Source organism: Microtus oregoni, unplaced genomic scaffold (assembly GCF_018167655.1).
Source record: "Microtus oregoni isolate MIOR12 unplaced genomic scaffold, Mior012 000005F_ref0000423, whole genome shotgun sequence".
Classification (NCBI taxonomy): domain Eukaryota; kingdom Metazoa; phylum Chordata; class Mammalia; order Rodentia; family Cricetidae; genus Microtus; species Microtus oregoni.
In genome coordinates, this window is record NW_024543064.1 from 25,603,624 (window position 1) to 25,624,373 (window position 20,750).

The 20,750-nt window shown below is 49.9% G+C and overlaps 1 protein-coding gene across 4 annotated transcripts in view; it reads right to left on the reverse strand.

Moving 5' to 3' along the window:
• Positions 1-422: 422 nt before the first annotated feature.
• The window catches only part of Dlgap3 (DLG associated protein 3), a 65,104-nt gene continuing 44,776 nt past the window's right edge, over positions 423-20,750 (reverse strand). For all 4 annotated transcript variants that reach the window (XM_041651215.1, XM_041651211.1, XM_041651214.1 and 1 more), the window contains exons 9-12: positions 3,331-3,815; positions 2,372-2,463; positions 1,873-2,016; positions 423-1,303 (exon numbers count right to left, since the gene is read on the reverse strand). In XM_041651215.1, coding sequence (XP_041507149.1) covers positions 1,085-1,303; positions 1,873-2,016; positions 2,372-2,463; positions 3,331-3,815 — 940 coding nt within the window. In that variant the 3' untranslated portion in view covers positions 423-1,084. The remainder of the gene's footprint in view (positions 1,304-1,872; positions 2,017-2,371; positions 2,464-3,330; positions 3,816-20,750) is intronic.

Below are 20,750 nucleotides of genomic sequence, written 5' to 3' on the forward strand. Positions count from 1 at the left end.
ACGTCCATTCATTGATTTCTAACAATAACCCCCACTCCCAGGCCCCCCCCCACACACACAAGATCCCTCCTCCCCCATTGCACATGTGCTGTGTGCCAAGTACTGAATCCGGGGCTTCCCTTTCTGGAGGGTCTAGGAGGCCCTGGCTTGACGGAAGAGGGGCGACGCGTTCCTTGATTTACGGAGGAGGGGCGAATGGGTTCCTTCCCTTCCCTTCACGCCCCAGCAGGATCCCTCCAGGAAGTCACAGGTCCATAGCGTGACTACCAGAATCCCTGTCTCCCAACTAAGAAAGGGCTTAGATAACCCCTGCGGTCCCCCACAAAAAGAATGCTCAAGTTCCTGGCTCCTTCTCCTCCTCTTCCCCACCCCCCACCTTACCCAAGCCCCCACAGAGGTGGTCTCTTCTGGAGAGAGCTGGCTCCGGTGCAGTTCTGCGGTTTTATTTTTCCTGGGATAGTCAAAGGGATGTGGGAACAGCCACAGGTGTGGTGAGGGAAAGCCCCTGTCTCCCCTCCCCAGATGAGGGAAAGAGGAGAGGCCCAGGCGCCCTGGTCCTGGGTTGGTCCAGCCACTGTGGTCCCTGGGCCCTGTGGGCGGAGGGCTAAGGATGGGAGCCCTGGGAAGGTGGAGCGGGCTCCTAGGCGGGGTTCGGGATTCTTCATAAAAAGCCACGAAGCTTGATCCCCACGAAGCCCAGCCCCGCGGGGTGTGGGAGAGACGCAGAGCCCAGATGGGGGACCCGGCCCGGCCTGGCCCGTAGGGGTGTGGGGGGTGTAAAATAATGGCAGAGATGGTGCCCATGGAGGGGAAAAAGTGAGGACAAAGCGTCGGACCAGGAAGATGGGAGTTCCTAGTGAGGGGCGCTGGGCGGAGAGGCACGGCCCCCAGCCTAGCCCGGGCGCCTTTGCGTGGGATCAGGAAGGTAAAAAACCCACGAAAGTGCGGCGGGCAGGAGCCGGGGCGTGCGGTGCCGGCAGGGCGGGCGCACGGAGCTGCCCGCGTTCACAGTGACCTCGACGCTGGGTGTACAGTACGGGTAGAAAACTGCGCGCCCGGGGCCGGGTTGGAGGGCCCGGGCGGGTCACAGCCTGGTCTGGGCCTCGGGGATGTAGATCTCGATGCTGTCCGCGCTCTCGGTAGCCGAACTGTGGCGGAACGAGGCGGCGCGCTTGGCCGCCAGGAGCCGCTTGCGCGCTTCCTGCCGCTGCCGGTCCACGGAGTCCAGGGAGCGCTCCTTCACCGGCACGCCCCGCCCCCGCGAGGGCTTCTTTGGTATGGGCGGAGGGACCTTCTTCTCCTCCTGTCGGGAGAAGGCGCGCGCGGCTGAGCTGGGCGGCAGGAGACCACTGCAGCATCCTGATTCTCGCCCCACACTCCCATCCCCGCTCCCCGAGGGATAGCATTCGCGTGGATCGCTCCGGGAATTGGCCCCGGGACCCGACGCTGCAGGTTTCAACAAGGTCAAAGCCGGTCAAAGCCCCTTTACAGGTCTCCAATGTGACGGGGCTGGGCGCCCCCTGGTGGAGCCGCTCTCAACAGCTAGCACCTACATGCAGGCTGAGAAGTGAGAGGAGCGTTGCTAGGGGCCTCCCCAGTCTCAACCATCTCAGACATAAGTCTATCAATAAGAGGGCTGAAACTGCCTTAAAAATCTGCCTCCACTCTCCACACTGCCGCTGACCGGAGGTGGCGAAAGCAGCAGCGGTGTGAACATCTGGGCTAAGCACAGGGCAATGGCTGTTTTATCTAAAGCTGTTCTTACTGCTGTCTGTCCCCCTGTGACTCCCAAATCCATACATCCACACACTCCTTTCTGAGAAGGGCATTCCGGAGTGTGGCTTCTTGGCCCGAAAGGACCCACAAACACACCTTAGGCTCCAGGAGTTTCCAGCTGTTGGCCTTGAGTTGTTGTAGCTCCAGGAACTTGAGGGTCACATCTTCAATGGAGAGCTGCAGGAGGTCCCAGAAACCAGCCAGGTCCTGGAAGGTGGGCACAGGGAACGCAGTGGGGTCCTGCCGTGGTGAGACACACAGGGGAGGAAGCCCGTCAGGGAGGTCTGACCCTCAGGCAGGCTCAGAGAAAGTCATGCCCAGCCTCACTGTTAGGAAGCTCAACCTAGGGGAATGGGCTGAGGGATGGGTGACAGGGGACAAGAAAAAGCCCAGGTGTCTCCTACCTGGGTGGAAAACACTGGGCTCGACCTCAAGGAACAATACTCCAAACAAGACATGTCTGACCTTTTGGCTTCTCTAGGCCCCACGGGATTAACTGTCTTGAGCCACACACAATCCACCCCTCCAAATACACAGACCTGGTCCCACTTCTCAGTCACTCTGGGTCACCTGCAGATCCCGTACAGACACCTACCAAGCTTTGCTGACACAGCCTGAAGAACTGCTGGACCTTCTGAGATAGGAGAAGCTGTGTACTGCCCACGGCACTGCGAATCTTCTCCAGGACTACAGAACAGAAGGAGGCTTGAGGTGGGGGAGGGAAATCCCTCTTCCTCCAGGGACCCAAAGTTTACCTTTAGAGATGCTCGCCTCTTGGTTACTGTACTATCTATCTATCCATCTTTCTCTTCCAGCCCCTTCCTCAGCCAACCACACGAAGACTTCATCCTCCTCAATGAAGTTCCTTCCTTCACACAGCCGTAATTTACCAAGTGCTGGTCCTTCCTCCCACCAGTGCCTCCTCCCTCCAATCTAGCTTTCCAGCCTTGGCCAGAGCAATAGCGCGATGATCATTCACTGACCAGATTCTGTTACTTATCAGTAACATCCTTGGTTTGTTAAGAATTGTTAATTCATCTCTGGAACTTGACACTGGCTCCCCTCAGATTGGATTCGTGGGGACCGGACATTCCCTCTGTCACGCGGCTGGCTGCCATGCTGACCTTCCCTCTCTTCCTCAAACTTGTTCTCACTTGAGCTGCCTCCTCCAATGATGTTAAAAGCCTCCATCTTTCATTGAGGAATCCCAGCATCCTCTGGGAAAGCTATTCTCAAATCAGAATGGTAATGTAGTCCCCCGGTCTTACCACTAAGCTCATACTGGAACGGTATACTTGTCCAGATCTGAACAGATTGTACCTCATGGAGTTAGTGACTTGGACTGGTAGCTACCTCCTTTTGCCTGGTCATGATCCACCCCCCTCCCGCCTCCAGTCCTAGCCCTGGCCTCTAAAACTGTCCATTTCCAGGCACTCCTAGCATGCCCTATTGCCAGTGGGAACCTCACATTCCAGTATGGAGGACCAAAGAGGAGGCAAGCCTGAGGGGAGGGGCCATCGCCCCTCTCCCCTTCGTGGGTGGCAGGGGACTCACTCTCCTCCGGAAGCTCATAGTCCTCCGCCTCACGCTCCATCTGCTGGCACCAATGTTCCAGTTTCTCCACCTCTGCCCGCAGCATCTTGATGAACCACTCGCCGTCCCGTGGGCAGGGGGACGTGCGGCCTGAGTCGGGGAGGCTACGTGAACCGCGCTCCATCCAAGAATCTCGGCGGCCGGACCCGGGACCAGGGGCGGGGATAGGGGTAGGGCCAGGCGACCCATCAGTGGCTGGCGGCTCGTACGGCAGTGGGTAGCCCTCGCGGTAGGCCCACTGGCCCTGCGTGTGGACCGTGCGGAAGACTGAGTAGGTGGGGGCCCGGGGTCCGGGCTGGGGCTCAGAGGCGTGCCTCTGGAAGGAACGTCCGAACTGCAGGGCCTTGTCTTCTGTGGCCACAGTGGCCAGGCCAGCCAAGCCCTCCAGCTCCAGGTCTGCCTGCACACCGGCGGTCACGCTGTTGGAGCGCTTGAACCTTGCCCGCCTGTGGAGGAAGATGCCTGTGCTTTCTGCTCCTGCTCAGGTCACCCCAGGTCCTCCCTCATCCCAATTCCAAGCAAAAGCCTACAAAACAATGACCACTACACACACTTGGCCCTTGCAGCGAACATACCGACCTATTGTACTTCCACGAAACAGCAATGACAGTCAAAGTATTTATTTAACAACCTGTACCTACAACCAGAAGAGATGCTTGGACACACCAAGCAAAGTTGAGCAAGCTGTGGGGCTCCTGGCCCCAGTAGCTCTTGAGCAAGGAATGCAGAAGCATTTTGTTATTTTTTCTTTGGGGTTTGTTGTTTTGAGACAAGGTCTCACTCTGTACCCAGGTAGACCTGGAACTCACAATGAATCCCCAGGCTGCACTCACAAGGTGAGCGAGCCTCCTGCCTCAGCTTCCGGAGTACTAGTATAGGTGCTGAGTCACCATACCCAGCTTGCAATTCAGTATTCTAGAGAAGATATGCCTCTGCTGGTGTACAGTGGCCATACAGTGTGTCCTAGGTCCACAGAGACATTGGCAAATGGGACCCAAAGAGGTCCTAGGTCATCCAGCTTCAGAGTGGCAGAGCCAAGCTATAAACCCAGGACTGCAATCTGGGAGGCACCAGCTAAAGGAAGAACTGCCTGGGAGCAGCTTGGGATGGAGTGGGCATACAGCAGAGACGACTTCACCCCTGGGGACCCTGATGGCTCAGCCCAGAGCCTGGCCAGACAGTCTGCCAGAGCCAGTGGAGCTGAATTAAGTTGTTGGCAGGAATGACACAGGGCCTGGAAATTTCTTGTCTGTGAGTTAATTATATGCAAATCCTATGCAAAACAGAAAGTCAATTGGCCTTGTTCATTTTTCCCACTCTGAGTTCAGAGTAGGGGCTCTTTTCTGTGAGAAGTCAGTGAGCACTGTGACGCATGAGGTCGGGGCCAGACAAGACTTTCGGAAGTAGGAGTCGGGCTGGGGGTGTGTGTCAAAGATGAACAGAAGTTGAAGTAGTCTGGGAATTCAAGAACCTCAAAGGAGAGGGCCGTGGGTCCTCATCTACCTCCACAGTCACACGTTTAAAAGGGAAGAGGGTCTCGTGAGACATCTCCACGGGCCCATCCAGCCCTTTCCGGTCTTCCCAGGAGACTCTCCTAACTGCACCCTCCCTCCACAATCCCCGAAATTCCAACCTATCTCCTGTGGCCCAGGCCTTCTCTCCAAGCCTGCCTGCCTGCTTCCTTCCAGCTGGCAGGCTGCCTGCTGGGAGCCTGTTGCCATAGAAACCAGGCCCAGAAGGATGCTGCAGGACTCAGGAAAGGGAGATGCACTCATGTGCAGTCTCCAACGAACCCCATGTCCCTGCCCCCACCCAGAGAATGGAGAAAGAACACACTACTTTCCCTGCCTCCCACACGGCTTTCACCTTGGCGTCTGCCCTGGGCGCTATCCACCCTGACTACTGGCCACCTTGGCGTCTGCCCTGGGCGCCATCCACCCAGACTACTGGCCACCTTGGCGTCTGCCCTGGGTGCCATCCACCCTGACTACTGGCCACCTTGGCATCTGCCCTGGGCGCCATCCACCCTATTGGCCTGGCCTCCTTTTCAGATACCTCTGCATCCACTCAGTACAATGAAGAGGAAGGAAAGCCCTAGACCAGGAAGCACCCCTGAGTCCTAATGCTACATACGTCACTGTGTGCCTTAGGGAAGGAAGTTCTCCATCCAAGCCATCTAAGATGTATGAGGATGAATGTAAAATACAGTCAAAAGTCCCCGTGTGGTCGTGCGCACCTTTAATCAGAGCACTCAGGAAGCAGAAGCAGGAAGATCTCTGTGAGTTCCAGGCCAGTCAGGGCTACAGAGAGAGACCCTATCTAAAATAACAACAAATAGTCTAATTAAATATGTATTATATAAAAATATACACATGTAATAAATATACATATGCACATATATAAAACCGTAAGAATGGGACAATAATTTCCAAGGTATTTATTTCCTTTGTCAAAAATTATATCTCGTATATGTTAAGGTCTGGAACCCAGCAATTTCTGCCCAGTCTATCCCAAGATTGGAGTAGTCTTCCAAAGATAGGTTCTTCTAAGTCATTCCCCTGCTCAAATTCCCATGACTCCCCAGGGCCAGCAAGAGAAAGCTCAAACTTCTGTGCCAGCCCTGCCCTGAAGCCCCTATTGTCTGGATGCACCCACATCCTCAGCCTCCTCCTTGATCCCTAAGTAGATGACATTCTGACTCCAGATCTCTAAGCATGCTGTTGCCTTGCCTAAGATGGCTGTTTTCACTCTCGCTCCCTGGCTATTCTCTTCGTCTGTGAGTCCCCTGACTGCCCCCAAGATGACGCCTCAGCTCTGCATCCCCCAACAGTCTTCCCGCATTGAAAGCAACTCCACTGATTTGATTAATTAGTCTCTCTGGTGACTAACTAGAGTGACTAAGTAGACTCTAACTAGAGTGACTAACTAGACTCTAACTAACTAGAGTGACTAACTATACTCTCAGGACATTCCTTGGTTTCCTATGAATATTTGTGCCTTCCAGCTACACTTGGCCGGAGGCTCCTTCCAAGCTCCAGAAACTGCAAACACCAGAGGTCGCAGTCAGGATAGGTTTCCCCAGCAACTACATTTCTGAAGAGGTAACATCCCAACCCGTTTCCCTGTTGTAAGAGTTTGGAGTCTTAGCCGGGCGGTGATGGCGCATGCCTTTAATCCCAACACTCGGGAGGCAGAGGCAGGCGGATCTCTGTGAGTTCGAGGCCAGCCTGGTCTACAAGAGCTAGTTCCAGGACAGGAACCAAAAAGCTACGGAGAAACCCTGTCTCGAAAAATCCAAACAAAAAAAAAAAAAAAAAGAGTTTGGAGTCTTAAATGACCCCACAAGCTTATGTTTGAACAACTGGTCTCCATCTGTTGACAAGGTTTGGGAGGTTGTGGAACCTCTGAAACCTGTGAGCTAACTAGTCACACTGGGTCACTGCAGGGTGGGCTTTGAGGACTGTTCTATCTCTGATACAGGCCTGGGCTCTCTGCTTCCCTGCCTGCCAACAAGGGAACAGGCCACAAGCTCACACCAACATGAACAGCCCCCCCACACACACACATGACAGCTGCCCTCTTCAAAACTGTGACCCAAAGTAAAGGTTTCCTCCTTGAGCTGCCTCTCTAAGGTCGCTCCCCACTAAACACACTCTGCTCCACTGGCCTGCTGCCTTCATCTGACCTCGGGGAAGTCCTGAGGAGGATTCCACACTATCTCGGGCAGAAGCAGGAAAGTGCCCCAGGCTTCATGGTTCTAAGTCCCTTCCACAGTGAAGTGAACTGAGCAGTTGGGCTCAGTGAAGCGAGGTCCGCACTACCGCTCCCAGCCAACAGTCATGTTTGCTCAGGACGGGCAGCAGTCAGCAATCCTTGTGAGCTAGCCATTAGTGCGGGACAAGATCACAGTAAGAAAGAGCACTGGATTAAAGATCTAAAACCCCGGGGCAAGCTGGACATTCCACAGGGAGGTGGAGACAGCGTAACCCGCAGAGAGGATGAAACCAGAGGGGACAGAGGGAGGAGGGGGACATGCCAGGAGGAAGAGAAACTGAGATGCTCAGTAGGTAAAAGCCCTTGTTGCCAAGCACTGTAACCTGAGTTCAAGCCCTAGGACCCACACAGTGCCAGGAAAGAACCAACTCCTTCGACTGTCCTCTGACAGTCACACATATGCCTTGGAGCACACAGGTACACATGCATGTGCATAAGTGCAACCACACAAATACACACAGATAAATGTAACTCTTTGTTTGTTTGGGGTTCTTCAAAACAGGGTTTCTCTGTGTAGCCCTAGGTGTCCTGGAACTGGCTCCATAGACCAGGCTGGCCTCAAACTCATAAAGATCCATCTGCTTCTGCCGCCTGAGTGCTGGGATTAAAGGTGTGCGTCACCACCGCTTAGTAGACATGAATGTAGTTTAAAAATAGATAGATAGATAGATAGATAGATAGATAGACCATCAAGCCAGGAGGAATATGTAAAGACAGACAGAGGAGAGGACGGCCTCCAGGAGGCCCAAACAGCCAACAAAAGTAGGCAGCTTGGTTGAGAATGAAAAGCTGGCCAAGGCTCTGCTCCTGCTGACCACAGCAAGAGCAGGTGTAGACAGCATGGGCTGTCAGGAAGTGGGGGAAACCAGTTATAACAACCTCATCAAAGATGGCGTCTGAAGCCGGGCGGTGGTGGTGCACACCTTTAATGCCTGCACTCGGAGGCAAAGGCAGGTGGAACTCTGTGAGTTCGAGGCCAGCCTGGTCTACAGAGAAAGTTCCAGGACAGCCAGGGCTACACGGAGAAACCCTGTCTCGAAAAACAAAACGAAAGATGGTGTCTGAGAAGCAAGCAGGAGTAAGGGGAATGCCCACCGGAGGAAGAGCATTTTGGGGTAGCTCTCGGTAGTCATATCCTAGGGGAAAGGGGGAACCTGAGTGGGATGTGTGAGATAATCGTGCCCAAAGAGGTTCCTTTCTTGATCCCTGGAACCTGGAGGTATGCCTCCTCCCATGGCAAAGGGGACTTTGTGGACTTGGCCAAGTTCAGGATCCTGAGATGAGATGAATAGCGTGGGTTATTCAGATTTGAAGGTTCATCTTACTAGTCAAGCTGGCTGGGGTTCAGAACTGCTAGGGGAGCACACCTCTGGGTGTGTCGGGGAGGCCATTCCTGGAGATGCTTCACTGAGGGGAACAGAGCCGCCCTAAGCAGTCCGGGCAGGAGCAGAAAGCCTGCTGAGTATCTTCTCCTGCTGGACACTCAGCTCTCAGTTTCCTGACCTGGGATGCAATACCTCATGCTCAGCCTGCCATAAAGGACCCCGCCCCGCCCCCCTCAGGTTTTTCGAGACAGGGTTTCTCTGTGTAGCCTTGGCTGTCCTGGAACTTGCACTGTAGACCAGGCTGGCCTCAAACTCAGAGAACTGCCTGACTTTGCCTCCTGAGTGCTGGGATTAAAGGCATGTATCACCATGGCCCAGCAGGACCATGTCTCCTACTCAAGGAGAAAACAGTCTTCCTTTCCTAAATTGCTTCTGTTAGGTACTTTGTAACAGTAATGAAAGGACAGTAACACACCAGATGTGTGCAACTTAATCACGTGGGTCCTTATGGACAAGGGAGGGAGCCCAGAAAGGAGATAGAGAACGAAAAATCTGGGAAAGAAATAAATGGAGGGGCTGGAGAGATGGCTCAGCAGTTAAGATCATTGCCTGCTCTTCCAAAGGTCCTGAGTTCAATTCCTGGCAACCACATGGTGGCTCACAACAATCTGTAATGAGGTCTGGTGCCCTCTTCTCGCCTGCAGGAATACACGCAGACAGAATATTGTATACATAATAAATAAATAAATAAATAAATAAAATGGAGGGCTGGGTGTGTGGTTCAGTGGAAGATGACTTGCCTAACATGCACAAGGCCCTGGGTTTAATTCCTGGCATCACAGAAATAAAAAGGAGAATAAATTTAAAAAAAAAAAAAAGGTAACAAAATGAATTCTTCTCGAACCTCCAGAAGGGACATAGTTTTACCAACACTTTGATGTTAGCCCAGGTAAATGTAGGAACAATTTCTCAGCCCCAGAAATGTAAGATAATAAATATATATTTACATCACCTGTCATGGCAGGGATTCGGGAAACAAACATGTGTAGAGAGAAATTGACTGAAGACAGAGAAGAGCCACAGTCCGAGTGGGGGTGGGATAACCGTTAACACTTTCTGAGCACTTAGTAAATGCTAACTAATCACCTAACATGACTTAATGTCCCTAGCATCGCCCCTACTCGCCGATGAGAAAAGATGCCCTTTACAGGCGATGTGACTTCCTGAGACAGCACAGTGACCCAGTCCAGGCAAAGGCCACCTCAAGTCACTGCATCCCACCCCAGGCCTCCCCATAAGCAGGGAGAGCACAGCAATCGGTTGTCTGACCACTGAGGCAGGGCCGATGGCTAAGGAGAGGGAAGAGGTACAAGCAAGCTAGGAGCTGGTGTGGAAATGGATCAGGTCCCAGACGATAGCCTCAGTCATCACAAGGAAGCTACCTGTTGGAGATTTGTGGGGGCCAGGAGAGGAAGGAGAATGGGCTGTTTGGGGGGTATCAGTAGAGTACTGATACTGGGTTCTCTAGAGCCAGGCTGCCTGGTTCCAAAGCCAGCTGGATGGCTCGTGCCTGGTTCTGTCATCTTCTAAAGTGAGGATGACGACTGTACCAGCTCCAGAGCTGGGAGATAATGTATGGGAAGAAGGGCCAGCACCTGGCCTGCCATTGTGTGAGCTATTGTGGAGAAGTAGGAAAGTTTGTGGCTCTCGCTGCCACCGAGAAAAGGAGCCCTGGGGAACACAATAGCCCAGCATAACTGCGGCCCCAGCTCGGCCATTGTAGTCATTAATTATTCTGATTGCTGTCGATCGTTCCCATCTGTTCTCCCGCAGCACTCGGAACAAAACCTCCTTTATCCTCCCCATCACGTGGTACTGGCGTCCATTATTTGCATATCCGTCTCTCTCACTAAATAGAGCAGTTCCTCAAACATCAATGTTGGCGGGCTAGCTGATTGGCTGGTTGGCTGCAAGGGTGAGGGGTAGTAATTATCCCCAACATCTATTCTTCCTTTCTTCCTCAGTAACAGAGTCCCGCGATTTTAAGTTGGACAGGTGGCCGCTCTGGATAATAATTCATTCCCCAACCTCTCTTAGAACTAGGTAGAGCTAGGCGGCAAGGTTCTAGCCCATGGGATGCGAGCAGAACTGTTATTTACAACTTCTAGAAAGTGCTCTTTGAAAGGAAGTGTTGGGCTGGGCATGTAGTTCAGTGGGAGAGAACTTGCCTGGCACGCACAAGGCCACAGTAAACAAAGTGTTATTCAAAGTAGGGGATAGGCCAGCAGGACGGTTCAGCAAAGGCATCTGCACCAAGCCTAACCACAAGGCAGGAGCTTGAGCTCAATGGAAGGAAAGAGACCACTCCTACAAGTTGTCCTCTTTAACCCACACATATTCTCTCTCTCTCTCTCTCTCTCTCTCTCTCTCTCTCTCTCTCTCTGTCTCTCTCGCACACACACACACAATGTTAAAAAAAAAAAAAAGGAAGGCTGTATCCTTTACTTGTCCTTTCTGCTCCCTATGACTACAATGCAGACTTGATGACTAGACCTCAACTATTTTGGAACTCGAGATACCGTGTGGAGAATGTCACCTGGGTTCTGAGCCTGTGGAACATCAACCAGTCCTGTGACCACCTAAGCAAGCAAGAAAGCAACTCCTGGCGTATTTCAGTCCCTGTCCAGCATGGGTTTTCTGTAACTCACGCCCAAGCCTAGTCCTAAAATGACACGAATGTTCAAGCTCTTGACGTCCAGAATTTATGTCCCTGTTTGGCTTGGGACTTGACAGTCACTGCTGTGGTCTTCAGTAGCTGTAAGCTGCCAGGTAGGTCATGGCTTCCTTTGTGGTCTACCAGTCATGGGAAACAATGTGTCACATTGTCTCTGGGGCCTTTTAACCAGGCTGTGGAGGCCTCCCCCTCCAGTTCTTTCTGGTGACAATGATTGAGCTCCTGGTAATCCTGGAAGTCATTATCCTGCCTACTTCAGGGAGTTGTCCCTCTTGTGGCTCTCTGGGCAGAAATTGGATTACCCCAAGGGATAGAGTATCCAAGGAACAGTCAGTACCCACAAACTGGCAAGGGTTTTGCCGGGAGAGTTTGGCAGCAGGATGGTGGGGGCAGGAGATGAGGGGGCAGGGGGAGGGGAAGGGACATATCAGTGCACCAGTCTCTGGAGAAGCTCCTCTCTGAGAGAGAAGCCAAGACTTTAAGCAAGGGTCCAGCAAGGCAGACTCAGAGGTCACAAGGGTCAGTTAAGAACCTCTCCAGGCAGCCATGAAGAAGGTGAAATTATGGCATTTAAAGAAAGTGGACACCATTGTGTAAGCAAAAAAAGTCAGACTCAAAAAAACAGCCCGTTTTTCTCAGGTGCAAAATCTAGGGGTGTGTGTGTGTGTGTGTGTGTGTGTGTGTGTGTGTGTGAGAGAGAGAGAGAGAGAGAGAGAGAGAGAGAGAGAGAGAGAGAGAGAAAGAAAAGCAGAAGCCAGACTATGTAGGGAGGAAGGGGTTTAAAGGGGGGAAAGACAAGGGAACAGAGATAAGAGATAAATATCCCAAGTTCTCTCACATATGGAATGTGATTTAAATATACATGTGTACATAGTTATATATGCATATGGACAAATATGATATTAAATCAGAACGGGGACAGTTTGGAGGAGGAGAGGCACCGTTGGGGGAAGAACAAGGGAGAGCAACGGGGGTGAGTTTGGTTAATATCAGCAAGGTGCAATGAAACACCAGACTTGAATTAGAAGAGATCCACCTGCCTCTGCCTCCCCAGGGCTGGGATACAGAATTTTGAGGTCAGCCTAAGCTACATGAGACCCTATTTCAAAATAACATCAGCAACACGATCACCTTTTCTTTAGCCCCCCTAAGTCTCGGGAACGGCTTTTCTGCATATGCTGTGCTCTGACTGTGGTCCAGGGGTCTGGGTCAGAAGACAATTGCAGTAGGAACTTCTAGCTTTGTTTCTGTGACAGTCTCAATGACCCTGAGGCTAAGCTTCCAAGGGCAGGGGTTCATCTGATTCAGGTCATCCTGGTAGCCTGGTACCTAAAAAGTATTTGACAAGCATAACAGGGATCCAGAAACCCGGTAAGCAAATGGATAGGGTCAGAGGAGATGGAACCAGAGTCAGTCCCCCCCCCCCCCCAATGATGGGTAACAGGAGGCATCCACAGACAAGCTTCAGAAAGAAGAGGCAATACACCCGAACTCCACCCAAGAAGCCATCAGGGAGAATGTCAACGGGTGGTGGTGTTTTTACATTTATTTGCTTATTTATTTACTTAGTATATGCGTGTGTGCCGTGGTGCAAATATGGAGGTCACAGGACAGTTGGCAGGAGTCGGCTTTCTCCTCCCATCATGGCTTCCAGGGATTGGACTCAGGTTGTGAGATTTGATAGCAAGCGGCCATCTCACTGGCGCTGCCCAGCAAAGTACAGACTAGGAAGCAAGAAAGGTGAGAAATCCAGAAAAGTGGGTGGCAGCGGGTAGAGGGAGGCCTGGCAGTTTGCCGAGCACGGCTACTGGGCTCCATGGCTCACAGCTAGGTAGCAGTTGGGGCATGGCGTGTGGTGGGTCAAAATTAAAGTGCCAGGGACAGAAGGGTTGGCACGAGCTGTGCAGGTGTATAACAAAGGATGCCTTCGGCAGACAAGCAAGGACGGCTAGCCAGAGAGATGGGCCAGATCTGCCCTGTCCCCACCTGTCACTCCCTCTCAATTCCCAGTGTGAGCACCTGTTCCAGAGACTCAGTTCCTCACCATCTCTCCCCTAACGAGCTCACCACCAAGACCTCGCAGCTCACACCACGCTCCCTGTCAGTCTGCTTTCACGCAGACTCCGTTTGATCCTCTTCTCCTGGTGTTGGCTACTATCGGTCTCGTGGAAATGACTGAAGGGTACAGAAGAAGGAAGGTAGGAAGCGCCCGCCCCCACCCAAACACCTAGAAGAGCTGGAGAAAATAAAATCAGAAAGGTGTTTCTGCTCCAATGCCAGGCTTGGAAACAGGAGACGGCTTTGGGTTCCAGAAACAAAACGCAGTCTTAAAACTTGAATAGTGAGAGGATTTCTAAGCCAGGAAAGCCACAGGGGGATCGGCCCGACGTATGCGGAAGGCTAGAAGGAAACGCTAAGCGGGGAAGGGAGGAGACACCCCAAACCTATGCACCAGGGGGAGATGGAGGGAGGTTTCCCACACAAAGCCAACAGCCAAAGAGGTCAACTTTGTTTATAAAAGTAGACTGTAAAAAAAAAAAAATCTCACGCTGGTGTTTCGGGAATGCAGCCCGGAAGGAGGATGCTGGGAAATCAGGACATGAAAGCTGTTTTGTATAGGGATATGGGATTCCAGTGTGTTCTACCAGGGAAACACAGAAACTTCATGCTGAGATATTAATTTCCAAAGGGATCTGAAGCTCAAGTGGTACCCCAGCGAGGAGGTAATGGAGCACCCGAGGAAGGAGTGGGCAGGAGCAGACTACACACATTCATGCATGTTTGTAAATGTACACGATTGGGCCACAAAGAACACAGTGGCTGGTCCTTTGAACACAGCGCAGTCCTTTGAAGAGGTATAATCAAAACACTACAGAAGCACACAGGCAGGTTAGGAAGAGGGAATGAATTAACATGGCGTGGTAAGCACACCTTTCATCCCAACAGATGGGAGACCGAGGCAGGAGGATCACCGTGTGTTTGTGGCTAACCGTGTCTTAGAGTGGCCACCCTCCTAAAAAGCTCCATGAAATAAAGCTTTCCAAGGCTCTTGTTTATGTGTATGAGGAACTATTGACTAACTGTGTTCCTAGAAAAATAATAAAGCAATGTGCTATCAATTCTGTGTTGAGACAATGTCTCACTGTGAAGCCCGGGATGACCTGGAACTTGTTATGAAGACAAGGCTGGCCTCAAACTCACAGAAATCCACCTGCCTCTGCCTTTATGACCCTTCCTTTTTAAATACAGGGTCTCACTGTTTTCCAGGCTGGCTTTAAAATCCTGAAGTACTTCTATGAATCTGTTTTTCTTTCTTTCTTTTTGAGACAGGCCAAGCTGGCCTCTGACTCACAGAGATCCATGTGGCCGTGCTTCCTCATTGCTACCATACTCAACCTGTGTGAGGTACTTTTATGCACCTCTCCGCCTGGACTGTGAATTAAACATATGAAGAAAGTAAAATATAAACATCTGAGAGTCACAATTTATAGTCAATCACATATGAGATACATCACACACACACACACATATATCTATTATATGTATGTATGTATGCATGATGGAGAATGTCTCAATAATCTAAGAAATTGGACTAGAGATATGGCTCAGTGTTGAAGGGCACTGGCTGGGTCCAGAGGACCCAGATTCAATTCCCAACACCCAAGGGTCAGTTAGTTCACAAACATCTGTAACTCCAGCCCCATGGGTTCCAATGCGCCCGCCCCCCTGTCTGTCTTTGGATCAAGATGCAAAGGTTCAGTACTGCTCCAGTACCAGGCAGGCTGGTTAGCCTGTGTGCCTCCACGCTCCCTGCTGTGATGCTCATAGACTAACCCTCCTCTGAAACTAAGAAAGGCCACAATTAAATGCCTTCCTTTATAAATTGCCTTGGTCATAGTGTCTCTTCTCAGCAATATAACAATGACCAAGACAACATAGTATTAGGAATGCAAAATAAATAAATAAATGAATAAAACCACATAGAAGAAGAATGAACATTTACCACGTTATCATAGCAAGAGGAAGGATATTTTGTGCCACACACTTTGTAAGTTGTCCGTTTTTATACAATGGTTTAAAAATACTGACTCAAGAAGAAAAAATAAAGCCAGAATAGATTAATAACCAATAAATAAACTAAAGATAATTTTAAAACTTCTCCACTCCCCAAAAGGCACTAGACTAGAAAGTTGTATAGGCAATCTTTGCTAACTCTTGGGGAAAATATCATTCTGCTTTATAAAACTGTTTCTAAGAACACACACAGAGAACGCTATCAAACTCATGTTAGAAGTCTAGCATGAGGGCTGGAGAGATGGCTCAGTGGTTAAGAGCACTGGCTGCTCTTCCAGAGGACCCGAATACAATTCCCAGCACTTATATGGCAGCTTACACCTGTCTGTAACTCCAGTTCCAGGGCTTCTGACAGCCTCACACAGACATACATGGAGGCCAAATGCACATAAAATAAAATTAAAAAAATAAGTCTAGCATAAGTCTAAACTGAACAATAACTGAAACAAAATTATGGCAGAAGCATAGTGGCACACACCTGTAATCCTAGCACTTGAGAGATAGAGGCAAGAAGATAAGAGTTTAGGCCAACCTGGGCTACAAGAGATCGTCTCTAAAAAACTTATGGGCCAATATTAAAAAATAATATAACAAGACTGATTTTTAAAACCACTTTCTAAGACAACCGGGCATGGTAGTGCAGGCTTTTAATTCCAGTACTCAGGAAGGCAGATGCAGGCAGGTATCTCTGAGTTTGAGGCCAGTCTGGTCTACAGAGTGAGTTCCAGGACAGCCAGGACTACACAAAGAAACCTTGTATCAAAAAAAAAAAAGAAATAAATAAAGAAAGAAAGAAATAAAGAAAGAAAGAAAAGAAAAAAAAGAAAAAAAAGAAAGAAAGAAAGAAAGAAAGGGAAAGGAAAAAGAAGAAAAGAAAAGGAAGAAGAAATACTGCTAAGGCTCCATATATTCACTTTTGGTTTGGTCTTTAGCAAAAAAAAAAAAAAAAAAAAAAAAGCCCTGATTGTGAGCTGTTTCCTGGGTTACAGACCGTACTTCACAGCCTCCCTTGCAGCTAGGTGGCTCCAAGTGATGCAGTTACAACAATGTCAGTGAAAGTGGTACAATTTTCAGGAAGTCTCTTATAAAAGAAAACAGCATCATTCTTCTCCCACCCTCCTTCCAACTACTAAGAAAGTATAATTTCTGAACCCCAAATTTTTTGTATATGAAGCAATACACAAAGGTGGAAGAGCAACAAATGAGAAGACGCCTAGGGTCCTGACACTATATTACCTATGTCAAGGATAGCTTTCTTTAGTGATTAAATACACTTGGTAATGACACTATTGAAGCCCCATTAAAGCCAAATATAACCTAAGCACACAATAAAATCAAGCAGAGGTTATACCCAAGTCTGAAAGACTAGGCCAACGTGAAAAATTTATTCATTATATCACATTCCACATGGAGAAGGGAAGTCTAAGATCATTTCAGCAGACTCCCAGCATTCAATCAAATTCAACTCGGACATTATATTTTAAAAAATATAGATAAGAATGTAGCACAGTAGTAGAGCTCTTGCCTAGCTTGTACAAAGGCCTCAGGCTTGCGTACCAGCACCAGAAAAAAAAGGAGGTGGGGGATAGAGGGTTTTCTCCCCCCACCTCCCCCCCCAAGACAGGATTTTTCTGTGTAGCCTTGGAGGTCCCAGAACTCACTCTGTAGGCCAGACTGGCCTCAAACTCAGAGATCTGCCTGCCTCTGCCTCCCGAGTGCTGGGATTAAAGGCGTGCACCACCACCAAATGACTTTCTTTCCTTCTTTCAATAATTTTTTACCTTATTTCATGTTTATGAGGTTTACTTAAATGTGCCTGGTGGCCCCCAGGGTCAGAAGAGGGCATTGAAACTGGAGCTATAGACAGTTGACAACTGTCACATAAGTTCAGGGAATAGAACTTGGGTCCTCTGCAAAAACTGCCAGTGTTCTTAACATCTGAGCCATCTTTCCAGCCCAAAGGTTTTCATTTAAAAAAACAAAACAAAACAAAACAAAAAAAACCCTTAATAGAGTAGGAACAGAAGAGAATTCCTAAAGGGAAAAAAATGGTACCCATCAAAAATTGTTACAAATGTCATCTTTAGAACGCTACCTTGGGGTCTGGAGAGATGGCTCAGTGATTAAGAGTCTGGCTGCTCTTCCAGAGGACCCAGGTTCGATTCTCATCACCCACATGGAAGACTACAACTATTTATAACTACAGCTCTAGAGATCCGACGCCCCCTTCTGGGTTCTAGGGGGTCCCACATGCATGTGGTATGCAGATACACACAAGCAGGCAAAACACCCAGACACAAAAAATAAAAATAAATAAAGTGTATCTCAAGCCCAGTGAGATGGTCCAGCAGGTAAAAGGCACTTCCTGTTGAGCCTGACATCTGATCTCTGGGACTCACAACGTGGAGGAAGAGAACCAACTCTTGGAAGCTGTCCTCTGATTGCCACACAGACACTGTGTAGCGTGAGTGTACACATGCACGCGCGCACACAGACATACACACACACACACACACACACACAAGTCAGGAATTGGGCGAGTCTACTACCACTCAACAGGGTGTATAATTTGATACATTATTATAAGAAAAAAATTAAAGCAACATCTTACTATGTACCCCTGCCTGATCTGGAACTCACTATGTAGGTTAGGGTGGCCTTGAACTCACAAAGGTAGAATCTGCTTGCCTCTGCCTCCTAAGTGCTGGGATTAAAGACATTTATCATCCCATCCAGCAAAGAAAAAAATAACATTTAAAATACAGATCTGAAAGAAAATACCTTCACTTGAAGAAATTAATTAACTATATAGAAAATCCATCACGATTATCAGATAACCTGAGACTTGATAAGGGCCCAGCAAGATTGCTGAATACGAAATCAATATCCAGAGCTTAAGAGTTCACATGCATGAGCTTCGGCCAATTATAAATGCATTGGAGAGAAGCCTGCTGTAAGAGCCGGCAGAGTTCAAAACATCACCCACCACCCTCCTGCAGCCTGGGAATCACCCTGGTTCGCTTCGTTTCTACTATCTCGTCCCCTCAAACTCACTCTCCGTCTACTGCCAGGCATGACGTGGCGGCACACGCATGTAATTCCAGCGTTTGAGAATTGGAGGCAGGAAGATCAGGAGCTTGGGGTCAGCCTCAGCTACGTAAGTGAGCTCTAGGCCAGTTAGGGATATGTGTGACCCGATCTTTAAAAAAAAAGAAAAGAAAATCTCCATTCAGTACTTAATACTCTTTTGTAAACATAAATTAAAGCGATTCACACTGTTCCTTTAACCTTTTAATAGCTACTCATTACGTATAATTAGAGCCCAGGTCTTTTAGCCTGTGCCCTGCACAACCTGGCCCCAGCATTCTCCAGCTCTCAGCACTGCCCACTCCCCCCACACTGGCCATATGACCCTCCCCACAGTTCCCAACACACACCCGAGTCTTTCCACCTCCCCACATGCTATCCCCTCTCCCCCAAATGCTTGTCTCCAATATCACCCCCATGTGCCCCTCATCTGCCTACTCTAAGTCCACTTCTTCCCCTCTTTATGTATTATACTGCTACACAGAACACTGTTCTTAATCATGAATTATTTATACAGTCTTGATTTCCCTCTAGCCCATAACTTCTATGAGGTAAAAAGTCTTATCTTTGACAGTTCCCAGAGCATTTGATACACAGCCCAGGAACTGTCTCATACCAAATGCTCAGTAATTATCGGTTGACTGACATCATCACTGAATGGCTGGGTGGTGGTGTGCTCATCAAAGGCCCACAGCAACACATTTGCAGGTCTCTGGCTTGTTTGAAGGAACGGAGGACCGCCCAGCAGCAGCGGCCTATCCACATGAGGAGTCCAAAAAGCCTTCCCAGGGAACCAACGAAGATTTAGGGGCTGGTTTAGGGAAAGCCGGAAGGAGGCTGGGAGCACCGAGCTGTGGCACCTATGACCCTTACTCCTTCTCTAATTCAAACCATGGTTTGCAAAGGAACTCTGCCACGCAGGACACTGTTCTGTAGTTTTCATGGCCTCTTAAGGGTTTGGAGGACAGCAGCTGCAAGATAGCTCAGGTAACTGGGCAGCTTGGTCTCCTAGCATCTAAGGAGTACGGTGATTCACAGAGTGGACAGAGACAGTGACTCCCCCAGGAACCCCAAGACTTGACCGCCTAGGCACTCAAACAAGGCTACTCCAGAGGTTCCCAGAGACGGCAATAACCCTGGGAGGGTTGGAAGGCTCGGCGAGGGTGCCCAGGGACAGCTAAAAGGGGCTGCCACACAGGCTCTCACGTCACCCCCGCCATGGCTACAGCCTTAATGACTTCAATTGCCATGAAAGCCCTCGCAGCCCTTGCCAAGAAGGTTCCCTGCCATCACACTCCGACCCACCAGTCTGGTGTCACTGAAGCCTAGAGGGCACACAGGGCCACCACGGCACTACCACCTGGTCATTAGTGAAAGTGTCTCCCTCCAGGCTTCCCAAAGCAGAGAGGACTCTTTCCAGGCCTCCCTCCGGGGCTCACAATGTTAACTCTTCAGCTGGAAATTAAGGAAGCAATGTTTCTGAGGCCACCTAATGCCAAAATAGTGGCTGCTGGCAATTCTAGTATCTCTGATTCACCCCTGATTCAGGCACATAATAGGTACCCCCTACTGGTTAAATGCTTGTGCGAGCCAAGTGAGGAGGAGTGTTATAACTGCCAGGGACCCACGAGAGGCAATCTTCCTGTTTGTTTCTTTTGAGCTCATACACTTGGACACCGCAGGATGTAACAAGGGACTGGCAAAATCCTGTTATCCCCTGCTAAAGAACAATTGCTGGAGGCCTGCTCAGCACCTACAGATAACACCACCACCACCACCACCACCACCACCCCTTTCCTTCCCCTGACCACTGCACCTCTCCTGCAGCCCCTGATCACCCGGACTGGCGGGAGTTCAAGCGCTCGGTGCAGAGTTATTGGCTACCGTGGCAACACCATCATGAACAACTGACCCCCCAGTAGAAGGGCCTGGGGAGAGAGCTTGGTGGGCAAGCTTAGACAAGCATTAGGACCTCAGCTTTATCCCCAGACACCCCTGTGAAAAAGTCAGGTATGGAGGCATGCATTTGTAATCCCAGCACTGGGAAAGCAGAGGCAGGAGGATCCCTGGGACTTGGCAGCCAGCCAGTCAAATCTAATTGGTGTATACTAGGCCCTTGGGAAACCTTGTCTCAAGAAAACATGGGGGGATGTCTCAGTGGACAAAAGTTCTTGCCACAAAAGCTTCACAATCTTAGTTTAATTCCCACAAATCATGGTGGAAGGTGAAAATCTTCAACACTGGCACCACCACTTCCCCAGCCCCCAACACACTTTTTTTTTCTTTAATTAAAAAAAAAAAGGAGAAAAACTAAAATCGACCTCTGGCCTCCAAAAGAAGCACACACACACACACACACACACACACGCACGCACCCCCGGGAAGGC